General features: G+C 43.4%; 1 protein-coding gene and 1 long non-coding RNA gene across 2 annotated transcripts in view; one reads left to right on the top strand and one right to left on the bottom strand.

Moving 5' to 3' along the window:
* Positions 1-4,498: 4,498 nt before the first annotated feature.
* Positions 4,499-23,696, bottom strand: part of LOC122489590 (24-hydroxycholesterol 7-alpha-hydroxylase) — a 94,928-nt gene continuing 75,730 nt past the window's right edge. The window contains exons 11-12 of the mRNA XM_043591588.1: positions 8,112-8,199; positions 4,499-5,528 (exon numbers count right to left, since the gene is read on the bottom strand). Coding sequence (XP_043447523.1) covers positions 5,457-5,528; positions 8,112-8,199 — 160 coding nt within the window. The 3' untranslated portion in view covers positions 4,499-5,456. The remainder of the gene's footprint in view (positions 5,529-8,111; positions 8,200-23,696) is intronic.
* Positions 18,932-19,123, top strand: LOC122489591. Its single transcript, XR_006298946.1, has 2 exons — positions 18,932-19,007; positions 19,038-19,123. It is a non-coding gene; the product is annotated as an uncharacterized LOC122489591 (long non-coding RNA).

The following is a 23,696-nucleotide window of genomic DNA, read 5'->3' on the forward strand; positions in this document are numbered from 1 at the left end:
CGTGTCAGCAACAACCTCTAGCCATTTATTAAACTAGCAAAAAATGAGATTATAAAGCTAACAACAAAACTCTAATTAAAGTTTACTTTAATTACCCAAAACCAGATCATGGGGATATTTATTCTATTTTTTTTTTTGAGAGACAGTGCATGAGTGGGGAGGGGAAGAGAGAGAGGGGGAGACGGAGAATCTAAAGCAGGCCCCATGCCCAGCGCAGACAAAGCCCAATGCAAGGCTCGATCTCACGATCATGAGATCATGACCTGAGCCCAAATCAAGAGTTGGATGATTCACCAACTGAGCCACCCAGTGGTCCCTGGGAACGTCTATTCTAAAACAAAAGATACTGTGCTGATAAAAGCTGGGTGCAATGGTCCACTCTCATGGGGATATTCAGAGACGACCACCAGCTCCCGGCCTGCTCTACCAAGAGGCGTGGAACCCAGAGGAGCATTTGTGGGGAGGGTTTTTTTTTTCCTTCCTTTTGAGTGTAATTGACATACGACATCGCGTTCTTTTCAGATGTACAACGCAGTGATTTGACATATACATTACGCCGTGCTCCCCACAAGGGTAGCTACCATCCACCCGGTTACATTACCATCCCAATATCACTGACTCTATCCCCTCCACCGTCTGTGGACGCAGCTAGGAGGGGCTGGCTATGCACCTGCTAGAGGGCCCTCCCTGAATGCCACCATGCCGGGGCCTTCATCCCGGACTTCCCAGCCTCCTGAACGGTGAGAAATACATGTCTGTGGTTTCTAAGCCACCCAGTCTCTTGGCATTTTGTTACAGCAGCCCGGATGGACGAAGACGCTTCCTTTTTGTCACACTGAAATCTCACAGTGACTTGTAAGTCTGAGGAGTGTGATCTCCAACTACATGTGGACACTTGGGTTTCAGCAGGTGACTTCTCAATTTAAGTGTTAATGGCCCTTCCCGCCCCCTCCCCCATTTCCTGCTTCAGTTACAGGTTTCCGGGGGGCACCACCACCGAGTTCTGCTATCCTGTCAGTAAACACACGCACGCTCACTTCTGCTCGCAGGCTGCCAAGGGAAACTGGAGTCATAATCTGCGCCCATTTCTGTCCTCGGAACAAGGAGAGGGAGGGTTAACTCCTATTACCACACGTGCTACAACAGCTGCCTCCAGGAGGATGTTCTGCACGTCTGTATTAAGACACGATCACAACCACAGTCGGAATTTCATTCTCTTCACCTAAGTGCCCGGCCAGCCTCCCCTCGCACGCCTCCCCTCGGACGTTCTCATCCCGCCCCAACTGCTTGTCCTCTGAAACTTGCCATCAAGACGGTCCGTCCTGTGACCACAGCCCTCTGCTGGGTTTCTCACTATTTGCTCCCACTACTTTTATTCTTCGACTCCACATGGAGCCCAGTTTCCTGACTGTTTCTTTTTTGTTGTTACTTTTTAACTTTTTTAATGTTTATTTACTTTTGAGACACACACACACACACACACACACACACACACACAGAGTGCAAGCTGAGGAGGGGCAGAGAGAGAGAGAGAGAGGAAGACACAGAATCCGAAGCAGGCTCCAGGCTCCGAGCTGTCAGCACAGAGCCCGATGTGGGGCTCCAACCCACGGACTGCGAGATCGTGACCTGAGCCGAAGCCGGACGCCGAATCGACTGAGCCACCCAGGCGCCCCGTGACTGATTGTTTCTTCTTTTCAGCCTTTTTCTGCCTCTTCTTCCTTCCCTCTCTGCCTGGCACTCTTAGGTTACCCTCAGCCGCACTTAACCTCTCTTGAACACATTCATCCAATGATCAAGATCCCGATTGCATTAATCCTGTTCTTCCAGCTGTCCTGCAGGCTAGAAGTCCCTTCAGAGCTCACACCACAAACTGCCATGGTATTTCATCATGAAAATATCTCCCCTCCCCTCCCCGCTGCCCCCACTTCTCCATTCCCTCACTCCCAGGAAATAACTCCCCTACCTCTTGACACGGAAAATAAAATCTGTGAAATGAGAATTTGCTCAGTTTCCTGCTACTGCCCTTACCTGAGTCCTTCCTCCTTGCTTCTTTAAGGGTGGAATATGTGACCTTCCTGCCTCCGGTCTACAGCTAATTCCTGTGCATAGGCTCTCTGTCCCAATACCTCCCATCTGAGAGGTTTTGCATGAAAAACTATCTTCTCTATTGTCTCTTATTTCAATGTATCTCTCTCTACAGGCTTCTTCCCAAAGCACTGGAACATGCTAGTGTCTTCCCTGCATCTAAGAAAGGGAGGGAGAGAGAGAGAAAAAGAGAGGGAAGGGAACAAAGGGAAGGAGGAAGGGAAGAAAGTAGGAAGGAGGGATGGAGGGAGGAAGGAAGTCCTTTCGTGTCCCCTTCCAAGCGCCACTCTCCCTTTTCTCCCCTTCACAGGAAAACCCCTTCTGTGTTATGTATGTGTCTCTGTCTCTTTCCTCCTGTGCCTTCTTTAGCATACTGCTTGTGCAACAGCAAGTCTATTCTTCTCTTTTCTTTTTCCTTTCCTTTCCTTTCCTTTCCTTTCCTTTTCTTTTCTTTTCTCTTCTCTTCTTTTTTCCTTTTTAAGTTTACTTATTTTGAGAGACAGAGAGAGCAGGGTAGGGACAGAGAGAGAGAGAGAGAGAGAGAGAGAGAGAGAGAGAATTCCAGGCAGGCTCCATGCTGTCAGCATGGAGTCCGATGTGGGGCCAGAACTCACAAACTGTGAGATCATGACCTGAGCCGCAACCAAGAGTCGGACGCTTAACCTGCTGTGCCACCCAGGCGCCCCGAAAGTCTATTCTTCAACTGCGTTTACACAGGCTTCAAGTAGAAAAACTACAAGACCCACTACAACTTTGACAACCTGCCTCCTAAGATTGGGCGACAAGTTCAACATCAACCCGGATCTCGACAAGCACTTGACACCGGAGTCCTTTCTGGACTTCTATCCAAACAACAAGGACTCTGCCATCTTGTGCCTCCGTGCAAGGCCACCCTACAAGGACATGCCTTCAAGTTCATCAACTGCAAGCAAAGATTACTCTCGCCTCCCCTGTCAGCTCCCCGGGAGCATCTTCAAGCTCTGATTCCACTTCCAGCACTACCACTCCCAGTGGTGATGGGCCAATAGGTAGATGGATACATCTTTAGGATTCCAGAGCATGAGCATGCCTTCTGCAGGTGAAAACCATTTGTCATTTGAAAAGCAGCTCCCGACACACTGCTCAGTCTCTGATGCCTGAACGTGCCGAGTGAATACTCGACCAGACTTCCCGTGATGAGCTGAGTACTGTTCTATTTATGAAGTAAAATACCAGGTGGGCTTGGCAGCAACCCATTATACAATGGCTAGGATACATTTGGGATCAGGTTGGAACAGGACCAGAAGTCAATTACATAACACTCCTTCACTTACCTCTGTTTTGCCGATGTATCTCTCTCGATTCACACCGTTGGCCCATTGGGCATGACTAGCTGACAGAAGAGAAACAAATCACAGGCTTGGATGACATATAGATCGGCTTGATACGATGGAACGAACTGACTTCTACCCCACTCAGCCACCTTCAGGGATGCCCCTAAAAGACAGCGGTGAGGGGAAGTTTTCCCAGCGTTTTGAGCAGTACGCTCGGCCGTGTTCTTTGTGTGGAGGCAGAAATAGGCTGAGGTAAGAATATACATAGACTCTTGGTCAATGGCAAAAGGTTTGGTTGGTTGGTTGAGGCCTAAAAGAAACAAATTTGGATAATGGCTGACAACATGGAGGCTATGTTCTCACTAAAGCTGATGTAGCCACTGCCACAGCTGAACGCCCGACCTACCGGAAGAGGGCAATACTGAGTTCTGAATACACCCCGCTGAAAGGGAGAGCCAGCTACTTTAAACTCTACCCTGGAGAGAGCAGTGATTTAGATCTATAATATAGAGTCCCAGCCTAGGGAAATAAAAAGATACAGGACCTCCAAGTGTATTTCTTTTACCATTATTTTATTTTTATCATTTTTATGGTCAACAGATCTCCCGAGTCTACATCCTTTTTTAAAGCGCATAAGCTTGTCAGCTAACATTCATCCTTACCCAGCAAGAATATGGAGATAAACACTAGCCCTGAGTGGCTACAAATTCAGCTGAAGTGTACATTATAGGCAAATACAGTGTTTCGCTGTGGGCCTCAGCTGTTCAGGAGGCCCAGCGTGCCCTAAGAACACTCCCGCCATTTTTAGCAGAGCCTGCCACGTTTGGTCTGCAAGGCTCAGGTCTGCTGTGGACTTCTACACTGCTTCCGTCAGCCCTTCCTGTCTCCGGACCCCCAACCTGCTTAAGCTAAGCTGCGAGCCGGGAGCTAAGCTTCAGAATCGCTGGATTAGTCTGGAAGAGTTAATGCACTCCAGAGTACTTAATTTTCTCCTAGGGAGTCATCCGCTCATTGGTAGGAAATAGATGAGTAAGCAGTCATTATCAACTCCGCAGGGTAGTTCTAGCACAGGGGAGCAAATAATCCAGAGGACGACATGCACTCAAAGCTTATTTATTGTGAAATAAAGGAGGCAAGCAGCATTTTACTGAATAGAAGTCACATCATGACATCACCGATCGCTCTATTACTAGCATCACACATTTCCCGTGGGCATCACCGGATTTCTTTTCGGGATTTCATAGTACACATTTCAGATAGAAGTCCTAAGTAATCGGTTCAGATGCTGTTACTGGCCTTGAGATCATTTTCTTTGTGTTTCTATACATTAACAAAAATATTACGTCCTAACCCATAATTACCAACACCTTCGATCGAAAGAGTGCTTTCACCTTCATTAAAATACAAATCGAGATATCAGTCAGCACACCTTTACTGAATAAACCTTATAGAGAGTGCTGCCCTAGGTGGAGCTGAGCACAGAATGAGTGTAAGACATGCTCCAGGTCTTAGAAAGCTATCATTTTACCCACCCTTTCAGCACTGGACATGTTTCCCATAAAGAATTATATTACTACAGCTTAAGAATTCCAATTGCCACTTAAGGATCATATAAGAAAAGTAGAAAATTTCCAGAAATTATCGTTCAACATTTTTTTTAGAGTCGAAGACTTTTAGCCTTTTTCAAAACAGAAATTTAAGCATGTTGCCTTCACTATTTACTCAGATTTTCATTCAAATGGCATTATGTCTATTTACAGCTTTAATACAGTTATGCATGAAACCAAACTACAACTTCTTAAGAAGTGCCTCTTTTGTTTGAATCATTTAAACATCTTCTATAAACCACTTTTCAGGTCTCTATATCAGTGAGAGTGATGTCTGATTCTGGGTCTACTCTTACGTTACCAAACACACCTACCATTTCGACATTCTCTTGAATTAAATCCTAAAACAAAGTTAACCAGTAGAGCTCAGGTCTAGATGCTTCCAGGCTAGTGGATGGGGGCAATCACTCTTCCAGAAGGCCCTGGCCCTCCTTAGGCCCAACCGATGTCATTTTCTCTGTTTAAATTCAATGTGGCATTGTCCTTCTGGCTGTTGGACACCTACCAAATGGAGAGAACTCTAAAAGCAGAAATGGAGAAGAAATACAGACATCAAGAGACATAAGCCAACAGTATTAGACCAAAGGTTTATTCAGTGGTGATGACCTCTAAAAGGTACAGAGTCTAGATTTGAAAGAGTGGAAGTATTTGCTTGATGCGTTTCAAAATGTCAGGCATCATTTTTTAGCCTTCCATTCAAGGAAAAGAACATTTGCAACCTGTTCTATCAGCCTTGAGGGCTGAGGGATAGTGAAGAGCAAGGAAATGGTAATCAGTTCAATTTAAATCCTCAGTCTATGGTCAAGTTTGAACACAACAAGGCACAGAATGGGCTTCTTAATAAGGACGTTCTTAGGGGAGTTAAGAGGATGAGTTGCAGGGTTACCAGGGACTCCTTGAAGATGCAACGGCAAATTTGTGTGTATGGAAAGTTATGTTCTTTTCTAGAAAGGGATCCATAGGTTTTGTGAGATTATTTAAGGATCCGTGACCCCCCCCAAAAGGCAAAATGGAACAAAGCCAACCAACCGAATGAGAAAAACTCCACAGCGTTAGCAAAAATGTGCTTGTTTTGGCAAGACAATTGAAGTTGGTCTTATAAATGCCCCAAACGAATAGCTCTCATTGTCAGTATCTGGACACTGCTCCCCGGTCACAGATCTTGTAAAGCTCATTGTTTGCTTCTCAGTGAGAGCTGAAATTAATTTCCTAAGACGCTTTGAGGTAAAATAAAGCACAGGGCTTTTGAAAAATTAAAATTGGGGATTCTAGCGTTTGATTTTTGCTACTACGACAAGTATATTTCTTTGGGGAAGCTGATTTCCAAGCCCAGCGATGCCCTTGTACTTGACAAAAGAGTGTTCAGAACATGCCCTGGCAACCCATCCCCTCCCAACTCTACAAGAGCCCGGTACTGTGAAGGCCGTTTCCTGCATTTTTTTTGATCACCTCATTTTGCAATTTATTAAAATAAGTCCAATAATTAAGTAATTTTAATCGATCTCTTTCTAGAATGAGAATTGCGACGTGAAATGCCACTTGAGATCCTGAGAATTCACTTAGACATAGACTTTTTCTAAACTGAGATAACATTTCTTTTTTTGAGATATTTCTCCCAAAAATGTTCTTAGTAGTGTCAAAACAGAAATAGGATGTGTGTAGAATAGTATGATAAATATAACTAATGGAATTCTTAGCTAGGAAAAAGGACTGGGCAAAATCTTGCCTAAGGAACTGGTCAAAATTACAGACCTCTAGGCTTAGGTGTTACGGGGTTTGGACAAACGTCCTCCTTCTAATCTGATAAGGATTCTCATGTCCTCTCACTGGTGGTAAAATATTTGGAGGGGGAATCAGTCCTGGGCAAAACTGTGACATCTAACTCAGTGGATCAGGAACTAGCATTTGGGGAGTATACGCCTGGCCCTGATCTTCATTTTGACAATGAAACCATACGTGCTAAGAACCTTTGTGACAGGTTTTTTGATTTCCCTTCCATGGTAGGATTTTGAGGGCTTTTCATCCTGGTAGTTACTTGTACTCAAAATAGAAGTGCAAAAGAAATCAGGGGAAAGTGCCGAAATGTGCATATTTATGAGTAATACAACATTGTCTGTGTCACTTAGGCACTTACATAATTTCTATTGAAATGTCACCCAAGAGTTTTATTTATCCCTCCATACATTAGCCTTATTATATCAAGAGTAAATCAAAGCACAATATGCCATGTGAATAGCCCTGAAATTGCAATGCTTGATTTCTGAGCTTCATCCTCAGTTGAAACAGCACCTTTTATCCAGAATCTTCAAAATGACTTCCAAACATTTGAAATTAATTGAACTTTCCCTTATCACCTAGGACAGTGGTCCTCAAAGTGTGTTATCCAGATCAGCAGCATTAGCACCACTGGAAATTGGTTACAAATGCAAATTACTGAGCCCCTCCCTAGATATCCTAGATCAGGTACTCTAGGGGTGGGGCCCAGTATTCTGTGTTCTAAAATGCCCCCCACCTCCCCAGGTCATTCTGATGCTTGCCCCAGTTTGAAAGCCACTGGTCTAGGAGAACAGGCCTGCAGAAACACAGAGGAGTTAAATGACTAGAATATTGAATGGTCAGAGGAAGGAATAAGGTCTTTTCACTTCTGTTTACTGTCTTTACTGCTGCTCACTGTCTTTGCTGCTTTCTGCTATGGTATTGCTTCCCAAATGGACCAAGGGCTATGACTTGCCTCCAAAACTGATGGGTCACTTTTGGACTCACAGACGTGCCTCTCTAGGGAAACAAGCCCAACATCAAGGCCATGTCTATTTAGCACAGGGAACAGGGTCAAAATTGGTAAATTCACTGAGGAGCTCCTTAACACTGTAAATGTGGAAACACTGCTATTTGGTCCCCGTCTTGTGACACTGTGGCACATACATTAGACCCGGAAGTAAGGGAATTAAGGGGCTATCTTCTCAGTCTGGTTTCATGTAAGACCCCCGTTAAAATCAAGTCTAGGTGAGGAAATTAGCAGCTCATCTCTAGTAATTAAAACTAAGGGGTTAGAATTTATACCACATTTGAAAGCCATGGTATTCAAAATTCCAAAAACACTTACCTGTTTTGGTAATGGGTCCAGAAGACTACAGTCATATTTATAAAGTATTAAAATAATACATATTTGAATCTGTAACAGAGCAAACCACCTGAAAGCAAAATATGAAATTGTCAGTGAAAGATGCATAAATCTCTACCAATAGAGAATATTTAGAAAGCACACATACAGATTTCAGAGCAAGTATATTCTTCCACACAATATGAACTTTAACCATCAGAAGGATAGAGTAAGGAAGAATTTATTCTTTTCTTTTATAATTCTGTCTACTGCAGAGGGTAGATGGGATCATTAAATTGCTTAAAAATGTAGGTAAAATGCTTAGCCAGTGAAAGCACTCAATTAATGAGGGCCCAGGTCTCCTTCAAAGTTTTAGATCAGTGCTTCCAGCCATGGTAGCCATTAGCTACACATCGCTATTTAAACATAAATAAATTAAATTTAAACAAAGTTAAAAATTTCAGTTCCTCAGCTGCTCTAGCCATCTTTCAGGTACTCAATAGCCACACGTGGCTACTGGCCTCCCTACTGGACAGCACATCTTTAGAACATTTTGCATGATCACAGAAAGTTCTACTGGACACTCTTGTCTGATTTAGACTCTTTTTGCCCATGAGAAATTACTGCCTGGATGTTCTATAGGCATCTCAAATTCCCCATAACTACCAAATATTGTTACTTTTGTGATCGTTTACTAAGATGTCTCCCAACTTTTTGATCATATACCCTATAATGAAATATTTGAGCATACCCTACAATATATTGATACTCATTTAGTTATAAAGTATATACACATACTACTATATTAGTTTGCTATATACTTTGTAAGACACATACAAATAGAAACTAAAAATATTGAGAGAAAGTATAAATGGAATTCTGCTATTTTTTTTGTGCACCTCTGTGGGTTGTTTTGAGTTCTCCTCAGGGTAGGCAATGCCTTTTAGGAGCCATAACTCTTAGTGAATACGATGAGTCCAACAGGTCAGAAAATTGGAAGTCATCACAGACTCAATCCCCTTCTTCGCTCTCTATATCCAATTAGGCACTGAGTCCTTTTGTTTTATCTTCTAAATACTTCCCCAATCCCTCTGCTTCTTGTCTTATCTCCAGTCCCTCCACTATTCCCTCAGTGCAGTTCATCATGATTTGTCTCCTGGATTACCAGATTAGCTCAGCTTTCAGATTAATTTCGTTGCTTCCAATTTCACTTCCCTCCACTCTGTCCTTCACTTTACCACTGGAGTGAACTTCCCAAAACATAAATCTGTCACTATGTCCTCAGTGTACGTAGACACACACACAATCTGCTGATGCTTCCCATTTCCTTCCAATTGACAACAGAGAATACAGTCTTTGAAGATATGCCCCCACCTCTCTCCCCAGCCTCCTCCCCACTGATAGCTCCTCTTCGACACCCATGTTCTAGCCACCCCGTGTACCTGACAGTTCCCGAACGGTGACGCTCTCTTGCAAGCCCTTCCCCTCCCCAAGGCCCGGTCTCCTCTGGAGGCATTCTCTGACCACTTGCTTCTGAGATGAGATGCCCCTCCTCTCCACTTCTATGGTCCCCTGTGCACATCTCAGCCACTCCACCTATTGCACTGAATTGCAATTGCTTATCGAATTGCCATTTCTCTCCTAGAGGAGGAACTGTATTGTTGGGACTTAACAGTACAGAGCATACTATTGGTGCCTAATCACGTTACCTGAATGAATGAATGAGTGAATGAATGAATGAGTGAGTGAATAGATGATGGAAAGGATGCCTTCCATAAAAGAGATTCAATTTCCTTCCCTTTCTAGCTCTCTTTCTCTGCATTTCTGTGGCACTTAACACATTCCTCCACCAATGTCCTTACCCTCCAATCCTACTATATCCTACCATGTTACAGTTAATGGTTTGTATGTCTGACTCCCCTTATAAACTACAGTATTCACAAACAGTAGCAACCATGTTCTACTCATCTTTGAGTCCTCAATATTTGTTGATGGAGTGAATGAATGAATGTGAATGGCCTGATATTCACCTCAGGTAATTAGGTTTGTTTCCTAGTAGTATTCTTGAAACATCTCGAAACATTCTTGAAGCATCTTACTTCAAATGAAATCGGGAGTATTCCACATGTTGTTATAACCCACTTGGGTGGCACATCACTTCTTCACAAATATTTGTGGTGCATATTTAACCCTACTTATTTATGAGTGCTAAAAATAATTTATTCTAAGAGACTATCAATGGCTATGAAATAGAACATACACAGTCTTTACTGCTTCAAATCAAAGAGCAATGCCAAGAAAAAGCAATTTTTGCTAACCCATGTACAGGTTCAGAATTTCTCACAACTAAATTTCTGCCAGACTTCTAACGAATGGAACTTCTACTTCTGGCCATGTCCTGCCCTAAATAACTCAAAAAACTGAGCAAGAGTCACCGTGTAGGATGAAAATTCCCAAGAGAAAAGGAATCAATGAGGTGAACTCTGCCAGAGAGTCTCCCGTTCTCCGTCCATGGCCGTTTCCAGGTCACGTGCAAGGAGGAGAAAGCCCACGCAGACTGGACAGTCTCACTAGATTAAAAAGACAAGAGATCAAAGTTCAGGGAAGCTAAAGAGACTGGAATTTGCAGGCAAGAATAAAAGAGAGGAGGGAGTTTCACAGAGAGAACAAGAATGCTTCAGAGAGCCACATGGGGGTCTCCTGGAGTATTTGGTTGAGTACTAATCTCAGCATGTGTAAGAGGCAACTGCTGAAGTGAAGATGAGAGATGAAAAAGAAAGCTAAGGAACAATAAGCTGAATAATGCCCAGGGCTCCCACAAGATATGGAAGTCTGTTCCCACATGCAAGAGTGAGGAGATCTTGTAACACATGGACAATTGAATAGGGTCTTTAAAGGTTATAGCCTTCTGGGGCACCTGGGTGGCTCAGTTGGTTAAGCATCTGACTCTTGGTTTCGGCTCAGGTCATGATCTCACGGTTCATGAGTTCAAGTCCTGTGCAGGGCTCCACAATGACGATGCAGAGCCTGACTGGGATTCTCTCTCTCTTTTTCTCTCTCTGACCTTCCCTGCTCTCTCTCTCAAAATAAAAAAAAAATAATAAACTTAAAAAAATAAAGGTTATTGTTTTAATTAGAAGTGCATTATATTATCTTAAATTAAATGCCACTCCTGATTTTACCTTAACAAAGCTTAACAACAAGTCTTGAAAACTCATTTTTCTGAGCAACTTACTACATGCCACAGTAAAGCCTAAAACTAAAGAATACAATAAAATCTAGTATCCATGACACTTAAATTTTTTTTAATGTTTATTTATTTTTGAGAGACAGAGACAGAGACAGAGAGAGAGAGAGAGCAAGAGTGGGGGAAGAGCAGACAGACAGGGAGACACAGAATCCGAAGCAGGCTCCAGGCTCTGAGCTGTCAGCACAGAGCCCAATGCGGGGCTCAAACCCAAGAACCGTTAGATCATGACCTGAGCCAAAGTTGGACGCTTAACCGACAGAGCCACCCAGGCAACTCCTAGTATCTATGACACTTAAAATTCATGTCTTGCATTTATTCAGAAATGGCCATGCATAGAATAAACAGGGAGATATGAAACATGGGTGAGGGAACAATCATTCAAAAGAAACAGACCCAGAAATGACAGATACTGTAGACAGCTAATTAGATATATTCCACATGTTCAAAAGGTAGAAGCACAATGAATAAAGAAATGGAAGATAAAAAAAAAATCAAACCTAACTTCTAGCAATGAAAATACAGTATCTTAAGTGAAAATATACTGGATGGAATTAACAGAAGATAGGACACTACAAAAGAAAAGATCATGGAACTTAATAGAACACTGAAGTGAAGTACATAGATTAAAAAGGGACTGAAAAAAGAAAGAAACAGAGTATCAGTGACCTGTAAAATACTATCACACAGTCTAACATATGTGTAATTTGAAGAAATAGAAGCTGAAACATTTCCAGATTTGTTAAAACTGTTAGTTTACAGAGCTAAGAAGTACAATGAAGCGAAAGCAAAAGAAACATAAAGAAAACTATTCCAAGACAAATCAGAATCAAATCGTTAAAAAAAACAGTGACAAAGAAAAAAGTCCTAAAAGCAGTCGGGGAGTAGGGAGACACAAGGAAGGAAGGAAGGAAGGAAGGAAGGAAGGAAGGAAGGAAGGAAGGAGGGAGGGAGGGAAGGAAGGAAGGAAGAAAGAAGGTCACAGGTCACAAACCTCTCATCAGAAATCATGAAAGCGGAAGACAACAGAACAACATCTTTGAGGGGTGTCTGGGTGGCTTAGTTGGTTAGGCCTCTGAATCTTGCTTTCTGCTCAGGTCATGATCTTACGTTTCGTGAATTCAAGCCCCGCATCGGGCTCTGACCGGACAGTGCAGAACCTACCTGGGATTGTCTCTCTTTCTCCCTCTCTCTTTGCCCCTCCCCTGCTCACTCTCTATCTCTCTCTTAAAATAAATAAATAAACTTAAAAATTTTTAAAAAACAAGAACAACATCTTTGAAGAGTTGAAAGAAAAAAAAAAGTACACATTGTTCTTTATAATAATACGCTGACTCTATTATGAGAGAAACTTGCCTTGATGATTTGGGGGTAAATATTTAATTTCCTCTTTATAGGTTTAAAGTATAGTATCTTGTGGGGAAAAAATGATGGTCTTTGAGACATATGTGAAATAGAGAAAGACAGAGAGATGTTGAAATGGCAGCCAATTATTGAGTAGAGAATTTAAAGGATAAACATGTGTACGTATCTTAAGAGAGTGGGACATGGTGTGCCCATGCCCAGCACAGGGACTGATTGGGGGATCTCAAGTCCCAAGGACAATGGTGGACAGTTGTCCTGAGAGCCCCTGGTGTTATTCTACACTCAGGCTTTAGGAAGGGAGATGGGTCTTTGAGTGAAATCGACACCCCAGGCGCAGGATGAGGTGAAGAGGACAGTGACCACTCTGTGATTATTTTGCAATAGACAAGCACAGCCTGTGTGCAAGGGCCAACGGTAGGAATGGGGGATTTCCTGGGCTATGGGAAAAGAAATATTTTAGGTCCATTTTTTTATCTTTCCCTGACTATTCCACAGGCATACCTTGTTTTGTTGCATTTCACAGATACCGCCTTTTGTACAAACTGAAAGTTGGTGGCAGTCCTGCCTTGAGCAAGTCCTTCGGTGCCATTTTCCAACGCCATGTGCTCACTTTGTGTCTCTGCGTCACATTTGGGCAATTTGCATAAAATTTCAAACTTTTGCACTATTATTATGCTTGGTACGGTGATCTGTGATCAGTAATTACTACTCACTCCAAGTTCAGATTAGCTTACAGTTAGGATTTTTTTTTCTCTAGCAATAAGGTATTTTTAAGGTCAGGTATGTGCACTTTTTAGACATAATGCTACTCCACACTTAACGGGCTATGGTGTAGCACAGAAGCGTAACTTCTATATGCGCTGGGAAACCAAAAATTTCATTTGGCTCACTTTAGTGCGATATTAGCTTTGTTGCAATGGTCTGGAATCAACTGTGTCATTTTTTAAAAAACATCAGTCAAGCGTGATGCATCTTTATGGCCCTGTGTGACACCGCTATGAAGAACAAAGAGATGATAAAATGTCAGGAAGCATGAAGAGCCTCACTTTCCTCTCTCTCCTGGAGACAGGGTCACACAAACAGCGTCTCATCTACCATGAGAAGCTGGGAGTCCAGTAGACATCACAGGACACTACGGGTCAGATTCGGAAGGGACACCTGCGATGTGGATATACGTTACGTGCTTTTCCTCCTTACTCTTCCCGGGAGGGAGGGACATTTATGGGACCAGTGAACAGGCACTGAGGTTACATACTAAGAATTCTGACGATAACATGAGATCTCCATTCATTCATCCATTCAGTGTGCACTGTCTTTATGTGCTTTATGCTCTTCTAAGTGCTGAAGTTACAGCAGTAAACAAACAAACAAAAACACCATTCACACTTTTCATAAGAATGCTTAAATTCTAGAAGAGAGGTAGTAAGCAGGCAGCACATGAACAAGCAATGCATATATCAACCATGAGAATAAGTACTACAGTAACAAATAAGACAAGATAAAGGGAAAGGGAGTGTGGCATGGGCTAAAATATTTCGGATGAGGAAGTCCTCTCTGATGAGGGGACATTTCAGTAGACATTGGAATGATGTAAGAGGGTGCAACATATGAATATCTGGGCACAGAATTCCACACAGAGGGAACAGAAAGTGCACAAATCCAGAGGAAGGAGAATGAGGAAAAAAGAAGAGGCTAGTGTTGCTAGAGATGAGCAAGAAAAGGAGAATGTCAGAGAGACCCCCCCCCCCAGGCAAGTAGAGAGCCCGTGGGGGCCTGCTGAAGACTACATCTCATTCTGTGAGACGGGAAACCATTGAATAGCTCAGAGCAAATGTAACTTAAGTTTCAAGAGAATCATTCTGGCTGCTACATGGAGAACAGAACATATCGTGATGTAAGTGGAAGCCAGAAGACTGGTTGAGGAAGCCATTAGGATTCTTCAGACAATAGAAAGTAGGGCCTTGGACAGGATGGTAGAAATAGTCATGAGCCACACAGAACAGGTGAACACAAGGGAAAGGAAGCAAAAATAATAGGAAAACAGGGAGGGGGACAAAACATAAGAGAGTCTTCAAGAACAAGCAGAGGGTTACGGGAGGGGTGGTGGGAGGGGGGACGGGCTACATGGGTCCGGGGCACTAAGGGATCTACTCCTGAAATCATTGTTGCACTAGATGCTAACTTGGATGTAAATTAAATAAGTAAAAATAAAAATAATAAATAATAAGTTAAGAAAAAGAAAAAGAAATAGTCATGAGCCAGAGTGAGAGACTGGATATACTCTGCACAATGGGCTGACGGTTTGCCTTCTGGATGCAGAAGACTGAGCCAAGAATGAGTTCTGACCTGACGAAATGAGTTTCTGACCTGAGGAAATGCAAGAATACAGTCGCTATTTACCTCAGCCACGGGAAGGACGAAAGGAGGAGCAGGGTGGGGAGCTATCGCCTGGAACTCGGTTCTGGAACTGTTAAGCATAGCTTGCTGTGCACCAGTGGCCTGGAGACATCACTGCAGATGCTGAGTGGAGGCTGAGTAAATGGGCCTGACGTTTAGGAGGGATTCAGTCAGGACTGGAGCCATAAGGGATATAAATACAGAGTCTTCATTATTCAGACGATTATTTAAAGCTGTGGGACAGGATGTGATCACTTAGGAAGTAAGTTAAATAGGAAACAAAACAAAACAAAACAAAACCAACTGGCAATCCGACGAGACCGTGCTGGGGACATTCCAAAGTTTGGAAGTCAGGAAGGTGAGGGAGAGGAGCAAAGGACACTGGTAAGGAGGAGCCAAAGGGGTAGAATAACCAAAAGAGAGCGGTATCTCTAAATCCCCATGAAGTATTGCATGGAGGGCACGAGCCCCGGATCAAATGGAAAACGTGGCAAGGAGCGCCAACATGTGAAATCAGTCACCAAGTTCCCAGCTCCCAAAACGACCAACTCTTCTCAGTACTTAGCGCCCTTCCTGGAAGTAAATTAGATGAGATCACTTCTTCAGATAACTAAGCTGACACTTTGTGTCAGTGGAATAAGCAGTGACTTCCCAGATACTCAGTGTGCTCACCTGGCAAAATACTGGCTACTTTTGCATCTGTGAATTACAAAACAGTTTGGTAGGTTCCACTTTATCCAGATGGTCCTATTTTCTCCTAACTCTGGCTTTGGCACTTCTCTAACGTTACTTTGCTATAGACCGCGCACTTCTCCGAGCTCGGCTCCCTGGCATAAAGGACCTTGGCACTCTGTCCAGTCCTTGGAGGAGAGGCACTGTAGCAGCGTGAGGACAAAATAACCACTTGGGCGGGCAGGGTGGCAGGCGCTCCAGTGGAGAAGGTACTCTGGCCAGAAGGACAACCTGTTCCCAGGCACTGTCTCACAAGGGGCCCTGGAACATCTAGGGCCCCGTGACTGCTTCACACCCTGCCCCACAGAAGGTGAGGTGATGAGAGACGAGACTGGCAGAGTGGGAGGAGTCCGTGGAGGGTTTGAATGACAGTGTTGGGTCTTTGATCCTGAAAAGTGCTACAGACCCAGTGAATAGGTTGTGCTTATTGAAAACTTATACCTATGTGTGAAAATGACATTCCCTTAAGCATTATTACACACAGAAGACCCTCCACGCGGACTTCCTCTATCACACAGATGAGAATGCAAACAATGTTCACAAGCTATTTAGGAGTAAACATGTTAGGGGCACCTAGGTGGCTCAGTTGGTTAAGCATCTGACTTTGGCTCAGGTCATGATCTCATGGTTCATGGGTTCGAGCCCCGTGTCAGACTCCTGGTTGATAACACAGAACCTGCTTTGGATCCTCTGTCCCCTTCTCTCTCTGCCCCTCTCCCACTCATTCTCTCTCTCTCTCTCTCTCTCTCTCTCTCTCTCTCTCAAAGTAGATACACATTTTTTAAAAAAGGGTAAACATGTTAGAAATACTACGCATACTTTGATTAGAAATAATTAGAATATTCACCGATTCATTAGAAGAGCTTCCCACTATAATCTGTAAGGCATTTCCTTAACAAACTTTAGTCCCTGCAATGTTCCTTAAAATCATAAAGCTACACTTCCCTTAAGGTAAAATTACAGTTGAGGCTTTTGACCCACTTCATACTGTGCATTACAGAGGCTTTAATATTTTTCTTCTTTTATCTTTAAGTGTTAAGTTAGTTATTAAGTTCGTATTAGTTATTAGAAGAGCATAAATATTAACATATTTCATACTAGTTCTAACCATTTTGACTGATATCCTAGCTAAAGGAAAGGTAAGATGCATTCATAATACAGACAATAAATAATATGTGCTAAAAATAGTTTTCTCCAAATCCAAGTATTTGAATATTATAGCAAAATTACCTCAGTTATTCACTAAATACGGTCATTTTTTATGCAATTGCAAAAAATAGTGTTTTCTAGCCTTTACCATGTTACTGAATTTTGTTTGAGGCCTGAGATGTCAGAGACTGACACACACGTACCTATGACATTAAAAGCTTTTTATGTCACAGAAAATGGGCTTCCTAAAGTATTTTTAACAGAAGCGAGCTGAGCTATGTTCACGTTAGGGTTGTTTTTGTAATGCTCCTGTGTCAAAACAATGAAGATAATGAGGCATATTATTTATAACAGATTTATTTTTCACACTTACGAGAACCACATAACACATCTACAAATAAAGCTCGTTAAAATATAAACATACTGAAAATTCCTTAAATACGTAGTGCTCGTGTGTCTCCCCCGTTGGTAGATAAATGTTCAAGGAGCACCATACAGACATGGAGAGCACGGAGTCTGACAAAACACACGCTACCTCACAGACCTCACACTAGTAATGCACGTGGAGAGATGCAAAGGGTGACAATATGAGGCCAAGACAGAGACCAAAGGGCTATGGACATTTGGAGCCTGGAGAGAGAGCCCTGTGGTCTGGAGCAATCAACAGGAACTTCTGTGGAGGTCAAACTTGAGCTAGACCTTGATGGAAGGCAACGGGGCTTTAAGGAAGTAGGCCCTCACCTGGAGTCAGGGCATTCCAGACCCAGCGAGCGCAGGAACAAGCGAAGGAATGGGCATTGCAGTTGGGGACGGCTGGTAGCCCCTTTGGGGAGGGCACTGCCAGATGTTCAGAAAGATACAATCGGCCTAGAACTCCAGGCTCTCCGTGACGCTCTGCAGGTGACGTCACCAGAGTCTTAACGCGAGTGACCAACTGAGATGATTATTTGAGGAAAAGCAATCCGCACGCAGTAAGACGGGTTGAAAGAAGAGATGATAGAACCTGGGAGAAGGGTTAAGGAAAGTGCAATGTCACCTGCTGGTGAGGCATGAAGACCTGGTTTAGGAGGGGGGCGGGGGGCATGGAAGGCCAAAAAGAGGAAAGAGCAAAGGGTCACTCTGGAAGGCCAGGGGTCTAGAGCAGTCCTACGTCAAAAAGAAACAGGGAGTACTCAAGGAATGATAAGATTACAGGAAATGAATGATCTTGGTTTTAGATGTCTTGATGTTGAGATCGCCTCCCTCTCTTGCTTTTGGAAGGAAAATCTCTTGCTTTTTTTTTTTTTTTTTTTTTTTTCTCCTACCAGAAGAGTCACTGCGGGCAATGCCAGCATGGGCTGGAAACCTGCCATGGTTGCCAGGGGCAGGGGCTCTGAAGTATATTCCTAGTTGCTACCAGCTGCGGCTTATGAAAATAGAATGATCTCGCCCTGGAATTCAGAGAAGGCAGCAGACAGACATACTTTCACAGGCATCCTCCATGGAAGCATGAGTTATTCAAGTTAAAGGGGAAGTACTGTCCCCACAACCTCATCTGCCCAAGAGATCTTTTAGGAAAATGAAATCAACTTGGTGGCAGGAGGCAAAGCAATCTGGCCCAGCGGTTGTCAAACGTTAGCCTGTGTCAGAATCCCCTGGAAAGCTGGTTAAAACACAGACCGCTGGGCCCCGCTCTGGAAGTTTCCGTTTCGGGGAGGTCTGGGGAAGGGCCCAAGAATTTGCATTTTTTGCAAGTTTCCAGGTAATGTTCCCACCGGTGGTCCGGGAATCACACTTTAAGAATCACTGATCTAGAGGAATTTGATGAGGAGGAAGGGAAAAGACTATGTTAGAAGATGTATTTTATCATCCTTTTTTAGTTGTAGTACTACAATCACAATGATAAAGATTATCTCAGGTATACATACGGGAAGCTCTACGGTTAGGGCACCGGACTCTTGATTGGGGGTGATGGTGAGGGCAGAATGTGTGGAGTGAGCAGGTAGACACTTACATTAAATAAGAATAAGGTGGGAAGGGAAGAGTGGGAACAGGGTAAGGTGGGAAGGGAAGAGTGGGAACAGGGTAAGTGGGAGAGAAGGACAAGAAAAAAGCCTATGGAAAAGGGAAGAGAATGGGAGCTATTTAATAGGGGAAGAGGAGGTGAGAAAGCAGGTAAGAAAACAAACAGGGACAGGATGGGAAAAACCTCTGCCCTTCTTCTAACTTGAGAGATTGTCTTCTGTTTCATCAAAGCGGGAGGGCACTCTCCAGAGGTCACTTTGAGGTGCTACCCATGATCCTGCCGCTACCCCTCCTAGTGGCAGAACTCTCCTATGGATGCAATATGAGCGAGAAAGTTGGATACAACTTTGAACCTTCCTATTCAAGCAAAGGGCACAGGAATAGTACTGAATTCCGTAAGATTAAGTATGCACCAAATAGAAGTGATCTCATGGTATATTTTATTTTATTTTTTAATGTTTATTTTTGAGAGAGAGAGAGAGAGAGAGAGCATGAGCAGGGAGGTGCAGAGAGAAAGAGGGGGACAGAGGATCCAAAGCCAGCTCCACGCTGACAGCAGAAAGCTAGATGTGGGGCTCGAACCCATGAACAGTGAGATCATGACCTGAGCCAAGTCGGACACTCAGCTGACTGAGCCACCCTCACGGTATATTTTAAATTCCAGACCTTCCAGAAAAAATTGAAGATGAGACACTTGCTTTAGTTTTGTGATGCACCCAGAGTAAATGGGTATATCACCCCTCTGCAAAAGCCCATGCTATTTAGAAAGCAATTCATGGATACGGTCAGAGCACGTTAATACAATATTTCACAGAGTGCCACAAACCTTGGAAGCACACTTTTGCTTTTAAGGAAATTATGTTACTTAGGATGCTTTGGGTTGTAAGTGACAGAAAACTCACATCAGACTGGTTTCCATACCGAAGGGAATGCATCGCTTTGTGTGCCTGAAAAACTAGAGCTGGCTGGCCTCGGGCAGAGAGGGCCCAGCAGCTCAGCGATGTTCCCAGAAAGCCAGTTTGCCCCTGCTGCTCTGCCCTGTGGTACCAACTTCACCCTAACGCTGTCTGCTTTTATTGTCTCCGGATAGCTAACAACAATTTGGGGGGCCAAGTGCTTCTTTATTCACATCCTACAGGGAATGATTATTTTTGACCCAGAAGTCTCAACGGGAACCCTCGTAGTTACTTGCACTGCTTAAAACATACGCCAAACACTGAAACCAGTCACCATGGGCAGGGAACTGGGGGACAGGGATGGTATCTGCACATGGGCTTAGGGAACCATGCTCCACTGTTATGGAGCTGGGGGGATGGAATCTGCACCCCAGAATCCCATGGACCCCCGAAAGAAAATGAGGGAGGGGAAGAAAGGAGAAGGCGTTAGATGATAGGGAGGCAGTAACCCACAAGCAGTATGGTGACCCAGCACAGTTTTAATTCAGTCCTCACTTCCTTGCAATTAAACCCTCCTTCTGAACAGGAGACATCTATCCTGTTCAAGAGTAGTCACTGAGTTTGATGAGTGGAGAAAAATAAAAAAAAAAAAATGGGGAGAGCGGTGGAAGATACCCAGCCTGGAGTGCTTTCTTTCTCTCCACAGATACAAATCCTGCGCAGGTTTTCTGTGCACCACAGAGGGGCTGGAGATCTACTTTGTAAATAAAAGGAAAAGAGGGTCTTTGCTATAATTTTTGCCCAGAAACGAACATGCTATATTTCGGAAGCACTTTGGCTTGAGGATCAAAAGTCAGTCCTGAATTGCTTCTTCTGTTCTTGACCGTCTTAAATCTTAGCCTCATAATGAAGTGTCAGAACAAGGTGGCTGGGGAAGCAATGACTACAATTTTGCCAGTGGTTTCTGGGCTCCTTTCCGCGAGTCACTGCTCCTCAGTAAAGCAGTAAGAAGAGAGATACATGGCTAAAAATTAATAAAGGAGTCTGGCAGCCTGACTCAGTCTTGGAATTAACCACATCCACCCTTCCCACCCTCACTCCTAACCCTTTTTATATGCCCTCCAGGACGTGTGCCCACAATAAGGAAAATGTTAGGAAACAATTATATCAGCAAATATAGTTTTTTCAGTTCTACTTGACAACCAGAGTTGAGGGGATGCGTTTGTTTATGTAACAAATGCCTCGGAATAAATTGAATTTGCAAGGTCTCACGAAATCCATTGGGATTTGAGTTTCCTCCCTCTTCAAAGCAGTCAGCTCTTTCTAAGTATAAAAGGGAGAAAAGCTACTTACAGTACTTTGCAGCATACTGCAAAGATATTTTACTGAATAAGGCACAATTATTAAGATACTACCTTGAAAATACACATGTAGAAACAACTGTACACAAAGCTTAAAATCCAAACATACAAGTACATTACGTTACATTATATTACATTACATTACATTCCTACGAGCTTTCTCTATACTGTTTATTGCTTATTACCATCTAGTCCATGCAGCCTTTTCCAATCCCCCTCTTCGAAATTCCTACAGCAGTTACTACGTATACGTGTCATTTGGCATTTCTCACGGGTCATCTGACACTGTTAAGTAGGGCTTGTTTTTCATGTTGCTAGGGTCTCATCTCCCCAGCTATATTATAAGCAACTCAGGAAAGTTATGTGTCTTCAAATTTCCGCAGTGGTTCATGAAGTGACTTGAGTTAGACTATAAGTTCCTTGAGGGAAGGGACTTCATCCCTCATTTTGTTTTCCAAGGTAACTCCTAGAACGCTATCCTGGCATACAACATAGACTCCATAAATACTTCCTGAATGAAAGAATAAACATACTAATATTAGGCGCTCCGTAAATACCTGTTAGGTTGAATACTGCCACTACTAATCTATTACCAGCTGGATCTATGTTTGAATTAATTTTCCCATCACCGTGTGACTTTCTTTAGTAATTCAAGACAAGTCCATGACTTTGTAGCCCAGTACTACCCCAGGATATATGAAGGACCCAAACACACACACACACACACACACACACAATAGAGATCGTAGTTGCTATTCCTGAGGACTCCACGCTTCATTTTTACTTCTCAAGTATTGTAGATTTACTCTTACTACAGCCTCTTCTTCTCCAAGCAAGTTTTTGTAAGTGAGGGGTCTTGCCAAAGATCAGGGCTATTGTTTTACAACTGGGATGTGACCCAGATCAATGAGCACAGGGATACAGCCAACCAGGTATCCTCGTGCAGGGATGGGAAGCAAGAGAAATGGGGGCTGTTGGCTTGCAAGGGGGTGGGGGATGTGGAGGGGGGTGCAGTACAGCAAGCACATCCCTTTGTGCTGAGGTCACAACTCTCAGAGATAGCCACGCCACACTGGAAATCCCCTGTTCTCTTCCTTTGTTTCAATTCATAGCTTCAGAGGAGAACGTCCTCTGTAAGGCAACTCCTCATTCTGCACGCTGCCATTGCCGAAGAAGTCTGACAGTTCATGTTGCTTTCTCCTGTCTGTTTTTCTGTACCACCAGGCTTCTCCAGCAATAGAATTACTGGGAAGAGGTCCCTTCCTGCCTGTACCCAGGAGCTTCCTAGCTACCAGGAAGTGCCCAGCAAGGGGTTCTTCCGGCAAATGTATTTTCAGAATTCCCACTCTGCAGAGCCGGAACAATATTCTTCCATCCTGACTTCTGGTTGGCAGCTGACAGCAGTACCGGGTACTTATTTTGCAAACTCAGCAAAACCTTCTGTGTCCACTAATGAGAGGGCTTCCCACACCGCCTCGGTGGCCTGAACTCTAAGGGATGACAGCTGCGAGGCCACAAGGCTATGTGTTCATGATCAACTGTGGTCGTCGGCTACTTGAAAGGCAATTTTCTCTGACTCACAAAATATTTGGTACACGAGAAAATAAGTTGGCTCTTGGTACATGGATTTAGAATGGGTGCAATTTTCTGAGGATTATGCTAAGGATCTGTGGGATTAAATTTCTAGTAGAGAGATCCATCTTGGTATAAAACTGTCCAAATGAAGTCATTCACTTTCCTGGAAAATCTTCTGTTTTGTTTGTCTTTAAAGACAGAATGTTTCTGGGGTTGGCTATGTAAAATATGTGATGGAAAAGTTAAGGACTTATAAAAGCAGAAACAATAGAAAAATGAGACTATGGGGGTTCTATTTATTGTTACATGTATTCAACATTCACATTTCTCCCACAGATTTTGGTTATATGATACATATTTTGCCACACCTCAGACTAAAAAGGTTTCAAAGGAAAATGTAACATCTTGTCCTCATACTTGCTCCTGCACCTGATTTCTCTATTTTCACCATCTCTTTCAGTCCTCGAATCCTCGAATCCTTCCCCTTGACTGATCCCGTTTCTAATTAGTTTCCAAAATCTGGTAGATTCTACCACTCCATGTCTCTCCTGTGGAATATAGCATAATTATATAACCTAAGCCATGCCCCACTCTAACCCATTCTATACAAAACCTTTTAACACTTCATTAGTGCCTTGTGAGCTGTGTACCAACCTCTCAACCAGGTATTAAGGGGCCTCCCCAATTGGGCCAATGTGTGTATTGAGTCTTTCTTCCCACCACTACCTGTAGTCTGATCTTAATAACAGTGAAACCATAAACCCTTCAACTACATACCCTTGTCCTTAATGACCCTTTGGTCACTCTGTTTTCTCAGTCTAGACATTCACCTAACCCTTCAAAGGCCACTTTCCCCAGGAAA

The sequence above is a fragment of the Prionailurus bengalensis genome, chromosome B2, assembly GCF_016509475.1.
Source record: "Prionailurus bengalensis isolate Pbe53 chromosome B2, Fcat_Pben_1.1_paternal_pri, whole genome shotgun sequence".
NCBI classification, from domain to species: Eukaryota; Metazoa; Chordata; class Mammalia; order Carnivora; family Felidae; genus Prionailurus; species Prionailurus bengalensis.